General features: G+C 35.2%; 1 protein-coding gene across 50 annotated transcripts in view; it reads right to left on the reverse strand.

Annotated features, from left to right (window-relative positions):
- Positions 1-23620, reverse strand: part of RIMS2 (regulating synaptic membrane exocytosis 2) — a 592497-nt gene that overhangs the window by 132280 nt on the left and 436597 nt on the right. For 19 of the 50 annotated variants that reach the window (XM_040261916.1, XM_040261900.1, XM_040261912.1 and 16 more), the window contains 2 exons: positions 13903-14075; positions 12783-13034 (listed from right to left, as the gene is read on the reverse strand). The exons of 15 other annotated variants lie outside the window; for them this stretch is intronic. In XM_040261916.1, the coding sequence (XP_040117850.1) occupies positions 12783-13034; positions 13903-14075 (425 nt within the window). The remainder of the gene's footprint in view (positions 1-12782; positions 13035-13902; positions 14076-23620) is intronic. 16 more of the 50 variants (XM_040261937.1, XM_040261939.1, XM_040261938.1 and 13 more) reach the window with 1 other exon arrangement.

Genomic DNA, 23620 nt, shown 5'->3' on the forward strand with positions numbered 1-23620 from the left:
TCATCTTGGCACCTTTCAATAGGATTTTAGAATTCACTTTACACTATTTTTTGGGACACATTAAATTGGTATAAGTTTTTCTAATCTTTAAATACTATCTAATGAATGCTTTTATTTTCTATTCATGTCTGTCTTCCCCCATTCTTGTTAGACTTTATTGCAGGGAGCCAGAGTAAGGAATCCCGCCCGTGGCAAAGGTCATGAGGAAGGAGGCTTGGCATATGCAAAGGCGGGATTGAGCCTCAGGGGTCCCCCTGGAAATTCTCGAGCATCTACCCACAAAACCAGAGTCTGCCTGCTTTACTGTGTTATGCTTTCCACCTACTCTTCTGATATTAACAGGAGCTGTCCCCGACCACCTTTTTCTGGAAAAAGTTAATTTAGAGCTTTTAGATAATAAATCTCCTGGGCATAATAAGAGTGTTTCAATCCAAAAACCCCTCTGATGGCTTTCTAGCCTGCCTGCCAGACTCTTACAGCTGCACATGTGATTGTTTGCAGCCTCCCGACCTCTAGAGGCACAGGAAGCTTAAAACATCCTAGGAATGTAGGGGCTTCCGAGGAGTCAAAATCATTAGAATAGGACTGATTAAGGGTTTCATTTGTTGAGCCAATACTTGCTGCCAAATTTTCATATCTTTTATTTGTAGATATAGTTGGCATGTAGAAAAAACAGGTAGTAGCCCTGGTATTAGCAACATTAGATGTTTGAGTTAAGTACTTTCTTTGTTATAACCCACTGCACCTTTGTTCTACAAGAATGTAACTTTAAAGAAAAAACACTTCAAGGGAAAATGAGTTTTCTGGTTGATAGACATTTATCTAGGAAAAGAGCCATAAAAATGTTAACAGGCCCCCTGCCCAGAAGATGATGTAAAACCACCTGGGACCTTTTATTTATGGGAAGGTATGCAAAAAGAAAGCCTGGTCTCAATAAGGGTCAGGACTGCTGCCCCTGCATAACTCTTCATATTGCATTATTTCTTTATGTACAACTTGGGGTATATAAGCTGCTTTTGAAAATAAAGTTGTGGGTCTGGCACCAATGCTTGGCTCCCCCATGTCGTTCTTTTCTCCCTTTTCTCGCTGAATTCCCATCTGGAGCATGGAGGCTCACCGTGTCTACTTATTTGCCCTGGCTTCTAAGACCCACGCGAGAGGGAGCCCGAGGCGGGGCACCCTCTGCTATTCAAGTGGGCACTGGTGGCCTACATAGACTGTGCAAGTTCCTTGTCTTGGAACTTTATTGGTTCTCCACGTAAACCAAGTTATTCAGCATCTATTCTCCACTAATTTTCTTACTACACTATTCTTTCCTAATCTCTCTTTATATTTCTAAATAATAAGTTTTTCCTCGCCGATTCTGTCCCCACTTCGAACTACCCTGGATCCACCGGGGCTGTGCCCCAGCACTTTATACAGGATTTGTATACATAAAAGGGCTTCCTGGTGGCTCAGCTGGTAAAGGATCTGCCTGCAACACAAGAGACCTGAGTCTGAGTCCTGGGTTGGGAAGATCCCCTGGAGAAGGGAAAGGCTACCTGGGCTGGATGAAGCACAAGCTGGAATCAAGATTGCCTGGAGAAATATCAATAACCTCAGATATGCAGATGACACCACCCTTATGGCAGAAAGTGAAGAAGAACTAAAGAGCCTCTTGAAGAAAGTGAAAGAGGAGGGTGATAAATCTGGCTTTAAAACTCAACATTCAGAAAACTAAGATCATGGCATCCAGTCCCATCACTTCATGGCAAATAGATGGGGAAACAATGGAAACAGTTGAGACTCTATTTTCTTGGGCTCCAAAATCACTGCAGATGGTGACTGCAGTCATGAAATTAAAAGATGCCTGCTCCTTGGAAGAAAAGCTATGACCAACTTAGACAGCTTATTAAAAAGCAGACATTACTTTACCAACAAAGGTCCATCTAATCAAAGTTATGGTTTTTCCAGTGGTCATGTATGGATGTGAGAGTTGGACTATAAAGAAAGCTGAGCGCCAAAGAACTGATGTTTTTGAACTGTGGTGTTGGAGAAGACTCTTGAGAGTCCCTTGGACTGCAAGGAGATCCAACCAGTCCATCCTAAAGGAAATCAGTCCTGAATATTCATTGGAAGAACAGATTCTGAACCTGAAACTCCAATACTTCGGCCACCTGATGCGAAGAACTGACTCATTGGAAAAGACCCTGATGCTGGGAAAGATTGGAGGTGGGAGGAGAAAGGGATGACAGAAGATGAGATGGTTGGATGGCATCACTAACTCTATGGGCATGAGTTTGAGTAAACTCCAGGAGTTGGTAAGCCTAGCGTGCTGCAGTCTGTGGGATTGCAAAGAGTTGAATATGACTAAGCAACTAAAGTGAACTGAACCATATATATAAAATAATGATTCTCATTCATCATATATCAAATCAGTAAACCAACTAAATCTTTTCTCACTAGAATACACATGTGTCATAAAACAAACTCCTCCAAGGTAAAAAAAAAACTCCACTGATTTCTGAAAGAAGTAAGTTTCTTTCCACTAAGGAAAAAAAATAACTTCTTGGTCATTTTTGTCAAAGAGAGAGATAAGCATGTTGGATACTGAACATGCCAGAAGCACTGTGATAGCAGCTCTTCACACCTCAAAACTGTCACTGCTTTATTACGATCTCATTTATTCATGCATTCATCCTTGAACTTTTTTGAGTGCCTACTATGTGTGAGGGATTGTAGATTTTGAGAAGTAAGACAGCAAAAAGATAAAAATAATAAATACATATCCTTAAGTGGCTAACTAATGGTCAACAATGGTAGATTAGGTGGATTCATAATTAACTAAATCACAGGGCAGGAAAATGAGCACCCAAGAGAAACTGTTACTGTAAAAGAATATTAGATAAATCATGAAGGAAGAGGAGAGATGGTGTCTCTTGGGTGAATCTGTACTTGACTTGGGTTTTAAAGGATGAGCAGGTACTTTACTCAGAAAGAGAAAGAAACTGCGCTTCAGACATAAGAAGCAATGTGAGCATACACACAAAGATTCCTTAGCCTTTAAAGAGAAGGGTAAGAGTAAGTGTGAAAAGCTGAAGTCAAGATAACATTAAATATTAAAGATTCAAATTTTGTCATTAAGGTTCTAAGGTCTCAGGCCAGGTGTTTGTGGATTTTCTTTTTTTGAATTTTGCTTCCATTGCAAGGAGATCCAACCAGTCCATTCTAAAGGAGATCAGCCCTGGCTGTTCTTTGGAAGGAATGATGCTAAAGCTGAAACTCCAGTACTTTGGCCACCTCATGCGAAGAGTTGATTCATTGGAAAAGACTCTGATGCTGGGAGGGATTGGGGGCAGAAGGAGAAGGGGATAACAGAGGATGAGATGGCTGGATAGCATCACTGACTTGACGGACGTGAGTCTGAGTGAACTCCGAGAGTTGGTGATGGACAGGGAGGCCTGGCGTGCTGCGATTCCTGCGTGCTGGGGTCGCAATGAGTTGGACATGACTGAGCGACTGAACTGAACTGAACTGAAGATTAGATTCATCCTTTCTATATGGAAAATCAGAATCTGAAATGAAGTCTTACTATACCGTTCCACCCCATACTGATAAACTGGCATCTAACAGTAACACTCAACATGGGAATCCTTCGACTTCAAACTTGATCTTATTTTTGTTGTTTCTATAAAAATATAACTTCTATATGTTAAAATTGTTCATCCTGAGGTATACCTGTGGTTCTATTAGGAGTCATTGGTTAGAATGTTGCATTTAGTTTAGAATAACAGTTGTGGATTAACTGTCCTTTTGGCTTGTAAAAATAAATATTGAATATGACGAAACTACTGCAGCAGTCTTTTCTAATGCTATTATTTTATATGGCAGAAATCATTTCAATTTAATTATTTCTCTACTTTCAGACTAAATTTATTTTACTAACATACAGCCTGTGGGGGTAATATTTTAGAAATAAAGTTAAAAATGTTAGAAATAACAATGAGTCTATATAAACATGATTTACCAATAATCAATAGTGGTGATGCCAGAAAACAAAAGTTTAATATGTAAATGAATGCCAATGATTATTTTAAATGTATAGAACCCTAAATTGCTATTCTAACCAGAATGAAATTAATTTATCAGTAAAAATGAATCCGGGTAAATATCTCTGAATAAGACTTCCCATGTGATAACAGGATAGAGTAACCAGTCACCACAGACATACAAATTAACAGAAATTGCTAAAAATGATTATATACTACAAAGTCAATTAAATTGTGTGCCTCTTAAAATTTATGTAAGATGTGGGGGTAAATTTTAATTACCACAGATCTCCAACTTCATATCCAAGTACTGAGATGTGGTATTGAATATAACTCTTATGAGTCAGCTGTGAAGACCACTCTGAAAATATGGTGGCACCAGCAACAAAGCAAAAGCCAGGAAGTACTGTTACAAAGCTATGCTCTTGCCACCTGTTCCTGGCCCTTTTCATACCATCTGAACGGAAACCTGGTGCTTTCTTGAGCACTCTGCTTCTGCTGAAATCTCCTCTAGTGAAAAATACCCTTCTTCATTGGTTGTCATATTTCTATCTACTGGCTACTTACAAAATATATTTCTCTTCTACTTTAAAGTTAAACTTTCTTTGTTAAACTTTCTTTTCTTTGACTTCTGGCCATGCTGACATATACCAACCATTTTTTCCCCTTTCTTTCTGTCATCTGATGACCTCATGGTCACTGACTCATTCACTGAAGTCTTTGAGCTGGCTTAGTCTTTTCAATTCCCAAATTCTTACAACCATATCAAACATAAGTATTCATTAAGAAGACCTATCAAATTGCTTTGTAATTCCAAAACTCACATATCTCATTACCTTCACTTTTATTCTTTTCACCGACTCTCCTGCTGCTGCTGCTGCTGCTGCTGCTAAGTCACTTCAGTCGTGTCCAACTCTGTGCGACCCCATAGACAGCAGCCCACCAGGCTCCCCCGTCTCTGGGATTCTCCAGGCAAGAACACTGGAGTGGGTTGCCATTTCCTTCTCCGATGCATGAAAGTGAAAAGTGAAAGTGAAGTCGCTCAGTTGTGTCTGACTCCTAGCGACCCCAAGGACTGCAGCCCACCAGGCTCCTCTGTCTATGGGATTTTCCAGGTGAGAGTACTAGAGTGGGGTGCCATTGCCTTTTCCGTCACCCACTCTCCTAGTCACTCCAAATGCTCATGTCTTAGAGTTTGTCAACTAGTGAAAATAGCTCCACCACAAGCTCTTAAGTTTCAACAACATGCTCTACCTGCCCAACACCCTAAACTTCCTTTTTGACTACAAGACCTAGCTTTCTAATTCTTGGATTTTCTCTACATTTTCCTAGTCTCTAAGTTCCCATATGGACTTTTCCTCCTCGTCTAACACTGACATTTACACAAGCACCCTCAGTTGCTTTCCACTGCTATTTTCCCAGCAACTCCATCCATCAAAACTCCCACTTCTCCACAAATGCTACAATCTGAATTGTGTTTCCACACTTGGATGGGTTCAGTGCTGCTAGGAAAGATCACACTACTCTCCCACGCTGGTGTGTCTTGCAATTGCTGGTCTCCAACCCTCTAGATCTGCAGAACTATTCATCAACTTTTAAATTTGTCTTTGGTAAGCTACTTTCTCCTATTTTCTTCAGTGATTATTCCAAATCTTCAAATTAAATCTCAAATTCAACTTCCAAACCCTTATATTCTCGCTTCTTACGTGTTTGAGAACATTAGGGCCAACAGGCAGTGACAACCAACTTCCCAACTCCCTGTCTAATAACTGATCTATTTTATTATCTGTCTTTTTTTTTGGTTTGAGCCAACCCAGATTCTACCTGTGCTTCTGAACCAAATCCCTCCTCCACCTCCAGGTTGTTACTCTAGTACCAATGCCTTTCTTATCTTCAAATGCCCTTTCTCTTCGGACCACATACATGTTCAAATCTCAGATTTCTCCCTTTTGGTGATCCATAACAGAGACTGGGAAGTCACAGCGTGCTCAGATTCCTGCACATGGAAATTTCCTAAATTTTTATGAGAATAGCTTGTTTACTTATTAGCTGAGGAATCTCTGTATCTATCTAGAGATAGATACAGAGACAGAGAGAGACAGACACAGGGAGGAGAGAATTATTTCAGAGTTTTAGGCTAACAACTAAATTTATATGAAAAGGATAAATTTGAGGCTGCAAAAAAAAAAAAAAAGAAAAAGAAAATTATCACCTTTTCTTGAGAATAAACCTGTATTTCATTCATCTTCAGTACTCTGGTGATATTAAAAATGTATACAATAAGTTAAAAAAGAGAGAGATGAAGATTTTATTGAAAAGTAGCTTTTAAGGAGTATTGGAATAGAAAACAAGATATGCTCGACAAACTTAACCCTAAACGAAGTATCACCTCCATTTTATCACCACTATACTCATAATATTTACTGAAGAAAGACAGATCTCTCTTTTTTTTTTTTCAGAAGCCTTCTGACCATTTTTAAAGTATATTCACATACCATAAAATTCATCCTTTAAGGGTATACAATTCACAAATAAACAACTTCAAAGAATCTGACTACTCATTTTTTATGCTATTAGCATAATGAGCTCAGATTTAAAGGCTATTATTTTTAAAAGATAAGATTTTCCTATTAAACTAATCTACTAAACTAATCTCCATAAGAGATAGTAGTGTAGATCATGGAAGTAGATACAGAGTTAGGGAGAAATGGAATACTTCAGAGATAATTAAGTTTTAGGATCAATAAGACATGGTGACTGGAGGGAGGGAATCATGCTCAGGGGAAGCACTAGTAAAGGGTGATGCTCAAGGTTCTGGTTGGGGCAGGTGTGAGGATGCTGCTGCCACATACCGAGAGAGTACAAAACGGGGAGTGGGTTACTAAATATGGTCGCCTGTTCTGTGAGAGGTATGATGAATTCAATTATACATGCTGACTTGGTACATCCCCAGGACAGATAAGAAGATGGCCAGAAGAGGACTGAACAGATTTGACAGATAAATAAGAGAGAGACCTGGGTTGGAAACACAGATTTGGAAGCCTCAATACACAGATGCTACTGAAAGTCACGGAATAGAAAGCACCATCAAGATAGAACATGCAAAGGAAAGACAGCCTAGTATGGGAGTCTAGAAATCATCAAGGGGCAAAGAGAACACTCCCAAAGAAGACAGAAGTGATCAGAAAGATGGATAGAAACCTAAAGGAGTGTACAATCACAGGAGTGCAGGGGAAAAAACATTTCAAGAAGAGAACGTAATGGGGTTGAATTCTAAAAGTTGAAAGGTTAGATGCAATATGAAAGGTCTTATGATTTAGCAGCATATACAATTTGAGAGTTTTTTTTAAGAACAAAGTTATATAACACAATTGTAATAAAACAGGTATAAAGAAGCAGAGTCTCAAAAAAAGGAAAAGTAAAAATGTCAGTTATTATAGGTAACAACTTTAGAACAATGTAGTTCAAGAAACTGATTAGAATTATCATGTCTTTGGCCATGAACTTGAACTTCCTGACAGACTAGATAAAGAAAACACACAATGGGCTACATTCTTTCTCAGTGACACAGATACATCTATTCTTAAAGACAGCTACTCACAACTTTAAAATAAAGTTTTACATGGACTATTCTAAAATGGATGAGTGGCACAGGAGACAGTGCTCTCAGAAATGCTTTTAGAGCTAGTGAGTAATTCTACGTGGCTGTTTTTTTTAAAAACATTCCATGAGCATTTCTATTTAATATTGCAGTGATGGTTTCAGCCAGGTCAATTTGACAAGACAAAGAAACAAAAGACATTCAGATCAGAAAGGAAGACGTAAAATTATCTTTAGTCATAGATGACATGATCTCATATAAAAACTTTTAGAGCTAATAAATGAATATAGCATGGTTGTAGGTTTCAAGATCAAGTTATAAAAATAAATTGTGTTTCTATATACTAGCAATGATTAGGCATGAAATGAATTTAATAACAATTCCACTTCAAAAATAAAATATTTGGAATAAATTTAACAAAAGTAGTACAAAGTATGTATCCTGAAAATGATGAAACATCACTGAAAGAAAGTAACCTAAAGGGAACATCTTTGTGCTCATGGATGAGAAGACAACATTTTCTAAGATGGCAATAATCCTCAAATTGCTCTAATTAAACAATCCCAGTCAAAATCCTAGCTGCTTTTTTTCCCTTCGAAATTGACAAGCTTATCTCAGCATTCATGAGGAAATGTAAGCAACCCAAAAGAAAGGAAGGATACATCATAATCACATGGTGGGGAGGTGTTTGTTTTTAAAATGCAAATTCCTGGGCCTTTACAGATCAAAATTCTAAAAGTCATAATCAAGTGGTTTTTTTTTTTGTTTTATTTTTTTAAGTTCTCTTTTCATGCACAATCATAAAACAGCATAGATGTTGCTTGGGTGTGTAAGATTTTCAGTGGTATTAACTAGAAGATAGCTTCAATGAGAAGGGGAAAACACAAGCCATCAATAATCCATCAACTGAACAGCATAATCCATCAGTATGCCCTCTGGGAGAGTTAGCACTGAGACATACTTCCAGAAAACAACAAAAACTCAACCTGATCAATGGAGTATTACAAAAGTCACCTAAATTTTGGAATCATCTGCTAGGTGAGAGAAACATATGTTGAGCTGTTTGTTTTACTGGTGGTTAGCCACAGATCCAATTAGTTCTTCAATTCATGATAAAGACAAATCATTGGTATAACAGAAGATGCTTATTTTCTCTTTGCTGTGTATTGCATTCATCTAAACGATGAGAAGGAGTGTGAATCATTCATTCATTTATTTGACAAGTGAAAAAAGCCAGGTAAAGTGGCTAGGGACACGTAACAGAATCAGAATGAGAAAATAGGTATTTTAGATTCCTAATCCATAATTATTTTCATAAGACATACTGATTCCCCTTTAAAGGTCTATAATATGGGTAAATATGTGGTAACATCAAGTTATATCACATAGTCAGGAAAACGTGTTATCACATTTTAACTCTGATCTGTAACTCTAATCTATAAGTTAGCAGTAGTAAATATTTCATTAACAATTATTCTGCTTGCCCTTTTAAAGACTATAAGAACTTTTTTTTGCTAGATAATTTAGATGGTTTAAGACTCTTAAAAACAGTTATTCATGAATATTTTGAACTGATGCCATCTTTTTCCTTTGAAAATGTTTCCTACCTCAAGAATATATTCTTCAGAAAGAGAAAATATACATACCACTTATAGACATGCCTGAGAACTCATTTTCTTTTATTTTTGAAACTTTTAATTTATATTTTGATCTTACAAATGATCATATAAATTGACTCTTCTGTAAGAATATAAAGCATAAAAATTTGCTAAATATCATATAAACACAAATTCTCAAGGTTTTCTGTGTAGTCATTAACATGAATCTTTGTGTGAATGTTTCACTTTTACCTAAGACCTTGAATCCATTTTACAATAATGAAGCCATAAAGTTTTTACACAACTATAAACTATATCATTTCTATTAAAAGAAAGCTGAGTAATAAAAACATATGAGGAGATCTGAGGAGCAGGCAATCTGTTGAGGTTCAGGATATCTTATTTGGCTATCTACACACATTTGTAGATAAACGAGTTTCTTGAATTATTTTTTCTTTGGTCTTATATGCCCAGAACAGAATCTGGAGGAACGGATGAGTAATTGGATCACAAAGCTATAATGTTGTTAGTTTTGACAATACTGTACTTTTCAATATTTATTTTTCTATCTTCCACTGCAGATTTACTTAAGATCTCCACTTCTTATGCCAAATTCTTTCATCAAATATCCTTGTGAATTTATTTATGTTTCTTGATGAAATTTTTTTGGATATGGAGCTATCCTTAAATATCCATCCGCACAAGGCTAAGAAATTGCTTGACCTTCAGACTTAGAAATTTAGAACTGCTTGATTTCACTTTCATCCACAGTTCAAAGTACACTGCCTGAGAAATTTTCTAAATAAACATTGGTTCATTGAATGATTTTTCATTACCTCTGGAAACTTTTTTCTGGGATAGCCCACCACATATATATATGGTATATAATCAGCAAATGTAGATAGCTATAAAATTTAAAGCATATCCAGGTACACAGACTGAGAAAAGTATTTTAAATGGTAAATCAGATTTTCTAGAAATGATTATTAGACAATCATTAATGATAGATGGATATTTAACCAGACCAATATACCTGTGTGGAAATACAAATAGCTAAATACGAATATATTATTTACTAAACTACTTTGAAAAATACTATATTCAAATATTTAATGGACTTTTTAAAAAATTTACTTTTTGCTATTCATTTTCTACTTGTACATTCAAAAGCTTTAATACGGTTACTATAACACAAACAATATAATTTTGTATCACACAATGAGATCCAATCACTATAATGAAAATAGCAACTATAATGGATTTGGTTCATTGCAGTTATTGTGTTAATTTTAAATATACCAGTATTGCTATAGATATTAAACTCTGAAGTCAGAAAAGAATTTTTCTTTTACAAAACTTGGATTACAAGTAAATATCAATGGTGTACTATAGAATAAGAGTACTTCCAATAATGTTGCACAAGCATATTAAGTTGCTTTTGTCATTTAAATAATCCATGATTATGTTCATCAACTACCAAAACAAAATGTTACTAGCAGTACTCAGACATATTTTCTCTCGGAATAAACATTGCTCATTTTATTCTGAGATGTGAAAGCTGATTCAGGATCTTACACTGCAAAAATTAATTAGTGGCAGCAACATTTTCTAACAAATAATTGCAGTTGATACTCTCTGCCATCTTATGGAATCTATGTTCCCTAAAGACATGAGCTGGGAGGGATTGGGGGCAGGAGGAGAAGGGGACGACAGAGGATGAGATGGCTGGATGGCATCACCGAATCCATGGACATGAGTTTGAGTGAACTCCGGGAGTTAGTGATGGACAGGGAGGCCTGGCGTGCTGCGATTCATGGGGTCGCAAAGAGTCGGACACGACCGAGTGACTGAATTGAACTGAACTGAACTGAAAGACATCAGCCTGGCCCTGTGTAGTTTCCAGTTCTGCAAGTATTACATAGTTATATTTAAGCAGAGTACAGTGCCTTAAAAGACTCATTGCTAGGAATATACTATCCTTTTCTTTCCTGTATAAAATAATGTGCTTTTATCAAGAAGAAAATGGTGAAGAAATTAATATTAAAAATCAAGAACTTAAAAATATAACCTCCAAAGTTCTACCCACCAAGCCAGATATGCTAACATAGACTTTGGCAACAGGCACACACCAAGGGGCTCATATGTTCTCCTTTACACAATTTAAAGAAAGGAAAACACATTAGAGGCCCGCATTTTGCTCTGCTTTTTAAAGAAAGGAAACTCTATGTCTCTTTCTAAGGAAATTTTGAAAACTATTCTCTGTGAATTAATGATGGAATGACCCTATGCCAAATAAGTCGGAAAAATAGTCTTCATTAATAAAGCAATGTAAACAAAGAAAATAGAATTGAAATTACTAGTTCAGATTGGAATCACAAAATATGCCTAACTTAAAATTAACTGTTAGGTTTTGTGTCTGTTACATAGAAACCTTCGTAGACCACAGATAGTTAAATATAGCTAACTGAGACAAAAAGTGAAGTGTCATAGAATTAGACCACTGAATTGTATACCAAGGGGGTAAACACTTATGATGATTATCTTCTCATTAATTTTGAGTAAAGCATAAATTGAGATTGAATTTATCTATAATAAAGCAAAATTTGGCTTGCAATTGGGTATGCTTATTATGCCAACTTCATAAGAATACAAAATCAAATTCTGAATTGGCTACTAGAAAACCAAATCCCTCCAAACCGTACATGCTTTGCCACTTTTAGTCTCAGAGAAATGTAGCTAGAAAAAGCTCATCTCCTCAGGCAGAAAGTGAAGTCTATGAGTACTTGGGCTGATGCGGCTTTCAGTACAGCACTGTGAAGATGGATTCATACCTATTAATGCATTGCGTCATGAAAATGAAAACATACTTGGCTTTATGCCTTGCTGTTATGTTTTTTCCATTTATCCTCTGTTCAAAGTTCCTTCTCTGGCAGTTTTCTAGCTGAATGAACTTCTAACCCAACATGTTTGCCTTCTAACAAGCCCTGAGGCCTCTATCCTTTCTTTTTAAAGCATCAAAAACACTGTTCTTCACAATCTTTCTCAGGAATTAAAACTGCACTAGAACCCACCAGAAAACTATAAGACAAAGGACTTGCTTTTTTCTTTATTCAAGGACAGGATAAAGCTTACATTTTGCTACCTATTTTGCCACTCGTTTTAAAAGTTCATTTCTAGTGTATAATATTTCTTATAGAGCAGGCTACACTTTCCCAGCCCCTTCAGAACCTCATTTTAAAGATTTTTGACTCTACAAATTGGGAAGATATACAGCATTTCATGCTAAAAAAAATGGAAAGGGAAATTTACTTTAGATTTACCTAGTCAAAAAGGATTTAAAAACCCAATTAAGTCACACTTGGAGCCAGTGTATACAAATTGAAGACTGGTTAATAAATCAATCTGTTTGATAGTAACTTGTCAACACATTAATTAGTTGTATTAGAAGCTAAATAGATAAAATGCAAGAAAATAAACCAAACACAAATGGCAAAATAGGAGTAGGAGAAAGGACATAACTAATGGGAAATGTCTACAAAAATAACCAAATTTTACCTGTCATCATCTTGTGAGAATTGCTTTTGCAAATCCTTTTTATTCCACTGTTCTTTTTCTTTCCCTTGCTCAGGTATATCTGGTGTTTTTTCCTCATCTCCTGATTCTCTGTTTTTCTCCTTATTACACATGTTTGTAATGTCTTTCCCTTTCTCATTTTCATTAGTTATTTCTTCCTTTACCTCTTCCTCCGCATGAACTATCTCTTCATGCTTATCCCCTTCTTTCCCTCCCTCTTCTAGTCCCTTTGGCCTTTTGAAAGCAACACAAATTGAAGGCATGCAAATAAACACAAAAAAGAAAGAAAATGTTAAGAAAAAAATACATACAAAATTAAATAGAAAAGTAATGAAAATTACTAAAACATAGGTAAAAATTACATCTTTTAAGCACTGAAAACTTTTTTTCCAGTGTATAACAGAGAAGCACTATGTAAGCAACAGTTAAATCAAAATTGCTTTTTTAAGTTGTGTTTTCCTGTTACAAAGTTGCCTGGAAAAAAGTTGCGGTCTCCCCATTACTGATTTTTGTTTTGTTTTGATCCAATAGGAGTTAAAAAAACAACAACAAAAAACTAACTTAGCTTAGGTGCCCATAAAGTCTATAGATGAGGTGATAAATGAAAATTATACTAACATATATTTATAAATTTTTTGGAGAAACTTCCATATATTTATAAAAGTTTTAGGAGGACAAGAGAGCATCTAAAAAAGTAATGTTGTGTTTTCTTAATCATTGAAAGGTATTCATCACCTTCCAATATGATTTTTCATATTCCTTAGAATATTAAAAACATTCAAGTCTTCATTTAACCATCCCTTTAATCTCAGTAAAAATACAACAACAGAATTACTTTTTCAATAACAAACATGAAAAATAGCTAATGATACTATTTCAGATAATGTAGCAAGAATATTATTATAAGTTCTATAAAACTTTTCTGTGTAAAAAAGTATGAAATGTAGACCAAAATATAATAAAAAGTAATCACAGAAGTTGTTTATTGTCTTCATGATATATATTAACCATTTAGAAGGAAAGGATTTTACATTTATCCAAAGAAAAATAAAGATATTCTAAAACATATTTAGAATTTCCTTCTTAAAGTGCCCCTACTCACCTGATTTTCTTGTTTCCTCTTGGCCGTTCTGATTGGACAGACATGTAGCTTGTGCTGCTGAAACGAGAAGCACTACTAGTCCTGGAAACCGCAGATATATCACTTACGTCACTGTCCGAAGATTTAGTGGAAATATTATCTGCCCCTCTATGAGGATCCCATCCTGATCGATACTGTTAACACAGATTGACAAACACGCAGAAGTTGTCAGTATTACCACACAAAGCAATTATTCGCTTCTCCTATTTCAGCACTTTAATTGTCCACAGAGGATACTGCAAAACCCCACTCAGTTGCATATAAAACAAAAGTGAATGGCAATTATCCTAAAAGAAAAATTCAATTTATATGAAACCCTTGTTTTCAGCAAAGTCAATTAGAGCTTTTTCACCACACCCCAATGAAGGCCATTAAAACAGCTTCACAAGAGCAGTGGCCTCAGGGAAGAACATTTAGGCAAACTCTAGGAAACAAATATTTGGCTTAATATTAGGAAGCAAATTTTTTAAAATTTTTGAATAAAATTTTTTTTAAAGCATGATGAAGTTGCCACTGTAACTTATGAAAACCAATTTTAGTAGCATAAATTTTCTCTTAAATCCATTATGCTTCAGAGAAAACCTAGAGGTAATATAAAATCTAATTATTAAAACACTAACTTTTTAAAGAAAGGCCAAGAAAAAACAGAAAGTTTAATTTCTGAGTGGTTGCTGGAATTTTGATGAATCCTAGAAATACTAGAAAAAGTCATTATTATTTATGATAATTCAAACTTCCTGGAATTGAAATAATCAGATGATTATCTGGCACAGCCAGGGTACAGGGTGTTCAAATATTCTGGCAAACTGAAAACCATCATAGAGGCTTTATGTTAATGACATATGGAATGTAAAAAAAGGATAGATTTTGAAGTCTTGAAAACCTGGAGTAAGGAAAACTATTACTAGCTGGGTAAACTTGAGCAAATTATTCCATCTTTAACATCCTGTTTATAAAATAATAGGGAAAATAATATCTTCCTTGCAGCATTGTTTTGTTCCTTGCGGCACTGTTTTGAAAATCAGAAATAATACATGCCTGGTATATGGCATAATATAAAATAATGCAGCCAGTATTATTACTGTACCATTACTACCTGATGGCTATTATTGGGCTAAGAGACTATCTGCTAATGGCTTTTTCTTTGTTAATATCCACTTAAACATAATGGTAAAAATTCTTACCCGGTGAATTTCATAATGGAGATTTTTTAAACCACAGATACTGGCAAATTTAAGCAATCATTACAACGATGATTATCATATGCAAACCATTTACTGTGACTTGAATAATCATTACCTAATAAATAATCCTTTATGAGTAATAATTCACTGAAAATATTAGCTAGATAAAAATATTTTGGTAAAGCAAGTTGAATGGCAATAGTGTATAGCATAAATATTAATTAGATTAATTCAACTGATCTGTTTCTCCCCCTCAACCCCCCCATCTCTCTCAGTATTCTGTTATATATTTTTGAGTTAATAACTGATCCATTTCTAAATGTAAAATATAAGAATTATTTTGAAGGTCCATAAAATGTTATAATCAAATCCTTTATCTAAAATATATAAATTAGGTAAAATATGGCCTTTCTAAATCCACTCTAACTTTTGGCTTTGTTGGAATTCTTGATTATAAAAAAATACAGTAAAATTCTTTAAAAAATCATTGTCTTTTTCCCAGGAAATATCTATGTAAATAGAACTATTATATTTGATTTTAAAAGAAAGTTTATTTATTTACAATGCATTTATTTAGAGAACATTTAGTCCATGACATTCTTTTTTCAAACTAAAGTCATTTTAAAATAATAAAAACAATTTACTTTAAATGACAATGTTTTCATCATTGCCCAGAATAACATTTCAATGGATGGATCCAATATTATCTATGTAAGCCAGTGTATTAAACATAAATATGTATATATATATATTTATACACACCCACACACAGATAACTAGTATATACTGGCTAGCATAGATAATGCTGGATACACACATATATGGATTTTTTTCCATGAAATTTATTAAAAGTAAATTTGACCTCAAATGGAAGTATTTCATTTTATTTATATATTTTAGGGATACTTCATATATATTAAAAATGGACAAAGAAACTTTTCAATATTATTAAATTGTTCAATAGATACTATATTGTATTGGTGGAAGTTTACTTTCTCATTCTTATAATTTATAATAAAAAAGGAGCATATTGCTACTTATATCTTTAAAAATAATTTATCATTGAATAGAAAAGCAATTTTCTTGCTTTTACTTATGGGATTATTATATTATCTAAATTCAAATGATAAGCCATAACTTTTAACTCAGGAAGTATTAAGGTATAACCATTAAAAGCACATGCTCTGCAACGACACTGAATCACTGGTATGAATCCTGGTTACATAAATTATTAGGTTTGTGATCTTGGGCCAACTGCACCTCTGAGTTCCAGTTTCTTATCTGTTAAAATATGGAGAACAATCATACCCAATTCCCAGGTTCACTGCAAGGATGAAATAAGATGGTGCACATTAAGCACTTAGCACCACACTGAACACCTAAGAAGTGTTTAATAAACGACAGATGATGACAATGGTGATGATGATGATCACACAGCAGCTAAATACTGGCTTAGTATCAATTCCAGGAATGTATTTACCAAAATAATTATCAGGTAAAATACCCAACAGGAAGTTTATTATTTTAAAACTGTTCTAAGCTACAACAAAATATAACTATTTCTATGTATAAGAGAGTCACTTCAGAAAACATATTTATACAGCAGATGAAATATTAAACCAAATGTTCTGACTGACTCTTGGTATGTCCTCAGGCCTCATCTTTCCCATCTGGCTGGGTTCACTTATATCCCATCACCTCACAGGGAGCTACTGACTCTCACCTTATCTGACTTTTGTATTTTAGTAGTTAGGGTTCTGACTTTGCAATTTCTAGCCTTTGTCTCCTTAGGTCATCACGGGTTCTGATCCTGATGTTATGATTCACAGGTACAGACGGGCCAGCAGAAGGCTTGAAAAATACTTTTTTAAACACATACGGTATACACAGCACATATCTTTGGCTAAGACCTCTCAGATAATCTAGTTTGCTGAGCTAAAATTTTGGATAAGAAAATTTAAAGAAAGATAAGATTCCACACACTATAGTTTTACACCTTTATATAATTCATCACAAGCTACCTTTTGTTATAGGTATGTGTGTCTATTCATATTTAATTTTCAAACCTTCTATTAGAATACGAGCTCTGAAAAGCCAGAATAATGTCCTCCTTATCTTTGTAACTCTCTTAGCACCTAAGAGTCAAAGATTTCATTTAAAATCTAAGGTTTAGTTTTTTTCACCAGTAAAATAAGGATAAATCTCATTTTAGGAGTTCTTGTGAGGGGTAAGAGAAATAACATAATAAAAATACCCAATAGCATGCTTAGCACACAGCAGTTGTTCACTTCCAGCACCTAAAGCAGCAAGTCTAAATAAAAAGACACTGAATGGATTAGTTTAAGTAAAGAAAGACTACAAATTAGCTAAGAGGTCTAGTTTGATGATGACTTTGCTGCCTCAATGAGGCTTGCACCAAATGCATTTCTCTATTTCTAGTAACTGAGCATGTTTACCTTTGGGATATAGCTCAGGTTTCTATTACAAACAGACACATGATAAAAAGAATAAGAAATTTGGAAAGTAAGAAATAATAGAAAAAAACTTATAAGTAAAGCTTTATAAGGACGTATTTTGAATACATTTAGAATATAACATCTTCATGTATACAATTCCCCAAAACACCCAAATCAAAGTAATAATTGACCTACCAAGGGAGTTTACTTTTAAAGTCATTCAATCTTTTTGCTTTTCCAAACGTAAGATAAATGAAAGTTTATAATTTATATAATTTAAAGGTGAGACAGAAGCAGCCAAATTATTACACCAAGGTAATGAGTTATGGATGTGAATAAGTTCCTTTAGGAAATGGTTGGAATTGCTTTGGCACTATACAATAAATAATGTTTTAAATGACTAGCATGTATTAGTTTACAGCTGACAGATGAAAAATAGATGACATGCTCATCATTATCTTTAATGGAACAAAAACAAAGAAGGTTTACTGCATAGGATATCAGGATCTCAGCTGAAAACTGTGCTGACTGGAGATCATTAAACTCTTGGACTACAGTGAGGAAGCTTTTCCCGACAACATTTTGATGTTTTGTACAGCACTATTAAGCAGGTCATAAACTAGAAAACTTTACAGGAAATTATTATTCTCCAGGATGTTCCAGACTCTAGAGTTCTTAAGTGGCCTGGAAAAGTTAATGTTCTCCCTATTTATCTAAATCAGTGGAAAGTAACAGCATATCAGCAGAGCTCTACTGCAAGGGAAGTTATTATCAAATTTTTATAATAATATTCCTGAGAAAAAACCCTCAAATTTCTAAAATAAAATTTTCATTTTCTCCAGTATATTCAAGTTCTTAAATTAGTCATTTCCTTGTTTGCTTTCTCTGCAGCATCTCAACAACTCATGCCATTTGAGCTTTGTATACAAACTTATATGAGAGTTCCTGAAGCATTGCTTGTCTTCAATTTATTGAATCTCACCATAAAACTATAATCTGTTGTATAAAACGCTAGTCTAAGAATTGGTTATGGCAAAATACTGAGAAGCAATAAAGTCCAAGCTTGAAGAAAAATGTTTTAGCCATCAAGAAGTATTTGGAGGAATATTCATATCATATTCAGAGACAAAACATGAATAGGTCAAATGGTAGGGAAAAATTGGGGCAAACAAAATCTTTGAAAGAGAAGAGAGAAGCTGAAGTTCTAGGCAGGGCTCTTGATACTGGTCTAGATACTAGAAGACACAAGCACAGAGCAGAGGAACTCTTGGCACTGTGGTAAATTAAGCAGTCACAAGAGCAAGAAGACGCTCTTATTTGCATTACCTTATTTTCATTTCATGTAATAATTCAAACAGAGTGGATGCTGTCTTTTGCTAGTACCACACCTGTAGGTACTCTCTTTTTAAGGAACTATTTCTAGATGTTCTTTTTTCTGTCCAAAGCTCTTATCTCTAGCCAAAGTTCTTATCATTCTCTGATTTGAATGCTGCACTGTGCAAAAATCAGTCAATAGATCATTTTGTTTAGATAGGACTCCTAAAGAAGGTATGTGTGATAAATCCTCTGCTTTGGAGGGAGAAGACAATGAGGAAGGGCCAGAGAAAACTGAGGAATAATTTAAGATTTAGCTTTGTAAACAGTACCCTGCAAATGAAATCCCAGCTAGAAAATTCTTAATTTCTTCCAAGAGAATTGATCATTGCGTTGAGTGCTCCTAAACTACTTTATTCGTGCCTTTCTTATACTTTTATCAGGTCTCTGTTTCTCCATATCTCTGTCTCTTTCCTATCTATCTATCTACCTTCTACCTATCATTTTTTCTTGCTAGATTGTAAATTCCTTGAGGATAATTATTGTCATATTTATTTTAGTATTCCCATTATCTAGATCAGTAATGCCTAACTAGGAACTCAGTGAATTTTTAATGAATAGAAGTGAGTAGAATGGTTGTTTTATCTGGGCTATATCCTGAGGTATTGTCTCCAGTATAAAGTATCAAATTGGAGTATAAAGTGAAAAAGTCAAAGTGTTAGTTGCTCAGTCATGTCCGACTCTTTGTGTCCCCGTGTACTGTAGTCCACCAGGCTCCTTTGTCCATGGGATTCTCCAGGCAAGAATCCTGGAGTGGGTTGCTATTCCCTTCTCCAGGGGATCTTCCTGACCCAGGGATCGAACCTGGGTCTTTTGCATTGCAGGTAGATTCTTTACCATCTGAGCCACCAGGGAAGCCCAAGGCAGAGTATAAACTACTACAATGAGAGCTGAATAGAGTTTAGGCAGTTAATCCTTTCATTCTCTGTAATGAGTACAGATAGGAAGTGGTGTGCTGATACATGTTTAACAATCAGCTATCCAAAATGGAAAAATTCTGATTTATAGAGTTGGCTGATTTCTGAAGAACAAATACTCCCACTATGGCTGATTTCCCCAGGTGGTGCTAGTGGTTAAGAACCTGCCTGGCAATGCAGGAGACTTAACCACGTGTTTGATCCCTGGGTTGGGAAGATCCCCTGGAGAAGGACCCAGCAACCCACTTCAGTATTCTTGCCTGGAGAATCCTATGGGCAGAGGGGCCTGGAGGGTACAGTCCATGGGGTCACAGAGTCAGACACGACTGAAGTGACATAGCAGGCATGACTGATCTCAAGTTACCAACCAAGTGGTCACTGAATGAGAGGTTGAGGCATACCACCAGGGGTGGGGGTCTAGAAATAAATGCACTTTGTAGGACTCTCAAAGACATGTTAGGAGACAAGAAGTAAAGGACAATAAGATATCATATCTGCAAATTACTCATCTTGTGAAAGATGGAATAAGAATAGCTTAAGGTGAAGAAACGCAGTTGTGGACAGAGCAGCCATTAGCTTGGAGGTCAAGATTTACTAAAGAACCACCACTCTCGGTCTGAAGGAAACTGGTAAGTTTCCTGGAGAATTTATAGAGGAAGAATTAACACTAGTAGTCATGATGACTTTCCCAAAGACTTGGCTCTGTGAGAATTCTGTATCTGTTAGGAATCAGTGCTTCCCCGAGAAACCTCATCCTGTATTTACTTTCATTGATTCCTCACGATTTTCAGAGATGGAAATGCTAGTTCTGCGATGAAATCCAGGTTTAGAAATCTTATATGGCTGTAGAGCTTATGCTTTTGCCTTTAACAAATGCATTTACCATTTTCTTTCTCAGGATCCGCAACTCTTCCCCCATTCTAACCTATTATTTATTAGAACTGTTCTCAAAAACAAACAGATATCAAAAATATCCTAATTACCAGCCAGTAGTGTCTCTTTAGTGTTCTTTGTTTTTGATTTTGCTATTACATCTGATGCTGTTAAAGTCCAGTCCTCTCTCTTCCTGAAGCTTTTCCATTAGTTAGTTAGTTCAGTTGCTGAGTCGTGTCCGACTCTTTGCGACCCCATGAATCGCAGCACGCCAGGCCTCCCTGTATGGCTTCTCAAATAATGTCACTCATGGCTTCTCCCCTATCTCTCTATTCATTCTTAATCTCTTTTGCTGGCTTTACTTTCTCTTACTTGATTTTAAATTACACTTTCCCAAAAATGTCAATCTTTAGCCTTCTTTTCTTTTCACTATATATATTCCTACAGAATGATATAATCTATTCTTTACTCAGGTAATGATTAAAAATATCTTTTACCTTTCACTTCTCTCCCAGGCTTCAGACCTGTATTTCCAGATGCTAACAGGACATTTCCCATACGTTGTTTTGTAGGTACATCAAATTCAATGTGGCCAAAACCAAATTTATTTCCTTTTACCGTTAACCAGCTTTTCTTGTATCTTTTATATTCCCTCCATTATCTAATAGGCTCAATAACCAACTAAAACCTAGAAATCTAGTGAGTTATCCTTGACTTCTCTTTGTCCAAAATTCCGCATTCTAATAAATCAAGAAATACCAGTCATTTAATGCAAATGAATGTCTTGATATTTAGCTACTTGGGGCTTATGAATGGATCCTTGTCTTTTTTAAAAATTTATTTTTAATTGGAGGATAATTGCTTTATAATGTTGAATTGGTTTCTGCCACATGAATCAGCCATAGGTATACATATGTCTCCCCCCAAGCCTTGATTCTCCCTCCCACCTTCAACTCCTCTAGGTTGTCACAGCACCAGGTTTGAGCTCCCTGCATCATACAGCAAATTCCCACTGGCTATCTATTTTACATATGGTAATGTATCTGACTAAATGCTTCTCCAAGTCCTCAGATTAGAAGCTAGTAAGATCTAGCTAGAATTAATAAATAATCATAAGGAAACTCTTCTTAGCTATCAGAATTTCTGATCTCTGTCCTTTGTAAATATCTTTAAATATTACATGACTCATTATATAATTTTTTACAGAATATTTATGTATTCTATTAGGACATAGGATATAGATATTACAGATACTGTAATCTGTAACATCCCAAAAGTTGTAACAGAAATAAGACATGAGAATTTAGCAGTAGGATAATGATCCTGGGAATCTGTAGCAGGAAGAAAAATTTTTTTTAAGTAATGGATTGAAGATACGAAGCAGGGCTCCCTTTCAAATATTAATTAGGTCCTATCAGGGAGGGAAGTGGAAGGCATAAATTGGGAAACTGGGATACACATATAAACACAACTATATAGAATATATAATTAATAGCCTATTGAATAATATAAGAAACTCTATTTAATACCCTGTAATGATCTATATGGGAACAGAATCTTTTAAAAAGTGTATATATGTGTATATATAACTCACTCACTTTGCTACACAGCAAAAACTAACATAACACTGCAAATCAACTATAAAAGAAAAAAAGTAAGTAATAAAGTAATTTAAGGTATTTGCATTTTAAGAGGATCAGACTAAGTAATAGCCTGAATAGTACTGAAAAACCTAAAAGGGCTTGATAATTGCTTTGACTCATCAAATTTAAGTATAGGGCAGATATAATTGGATTCTGTTGAAAATCTGGAAAAGGCCCACTACCCATATTTTTTTTTCTGTGAGAAGATAGTGAAGGATCACTTGGGTTTGGATGAAGATCATTTTGGATGGAGTCAACAATCAAACGAGGGAAGGAATAACAATTATGTCTAGCTTGGACTATACCAATAGCCTCTGACTGGGACTCCTTACATTTAACAAGGACTTAACTGGATCCTTTTCAAATCTGTTGTAATTATACCATCAGAATTATATGCAAAAAACACAAATTTGTTCATATTTGTGACTTTTTCTAAAATCTTCAAAGACCATAATTGTAAAGGAGAACATTCTAGATTTTTAACTGAGAGATTTAAAGCTCTCCACAACCTGGTCCCAAGCAATTTTTCCATTCTTACCTTCTAATATGTATCCCGTTTTGTTTAATATTACTATTCCAAAGAACTACTAGCTGTTCCTTAAACATAGCTTGTGTTCACATGCTTTTTTTTTAAGTAATTTTTTTTTTTTTTACTTTACAATATTGTATTGGTTTTGCCATACATTAACATGAATCTGCCACAGTTGTACATGTGTTCCCCATCTTGAACCCTCCTCCCATCTCCCTCCCCGTACCATCCCTCTGGGTCAATGTTCATATGCTTTTATGTTATAACTTTATTTAAGGACATATCTGTCCTTCACCTCATATATTATTCTGTAATGTATTCCCAGATTTCTTTAAGCCAAATGAATATTTCTCTTTTTATTCTTCTTTTGCATGGTTTACTTTTATTATATTACTTAATATAACCTATTTTCTATGAGTAATACTTATGTACATGTGTTTTCCTGATTTGATTATGAACTTTTAGATGGGAAGGACTACCCCTGCCTGCCTTTGCCTTTGGAGAAGAAAATGGCAACCCACTCCAGTATTCTTGCCTGGAAAATCCCATGGACAGAGGAGCTTGGAGGGCCATAGTCCCTGGGGTCACAAAGGGTCAGACACGACTGAATGACTGAGTATGCACACATGCCTCTGCCTTTTCTCCCAGCCTCTATTTGTTTCATCCTCTCTCTTCTGTTTTCTTTTCTTCCTTCCTTTCCCCC

The sequence above is a fragment of the Oryx dammah genome, unplaced genomic scaffold (genome assembly GCF_014754425.2).
Source record: "Oryx dammah isolate SB20612 unplaced genomic scaffold, SCBI_Odam_1.1 HiC_scaffold_19, whole genome shotgun sequence".
Lineage (NCBI taxonomy): Eukaryota > Metazoa > Chordata > Mammalia > Artiodactyla > Bovidae > Oryx > Oryx dammah.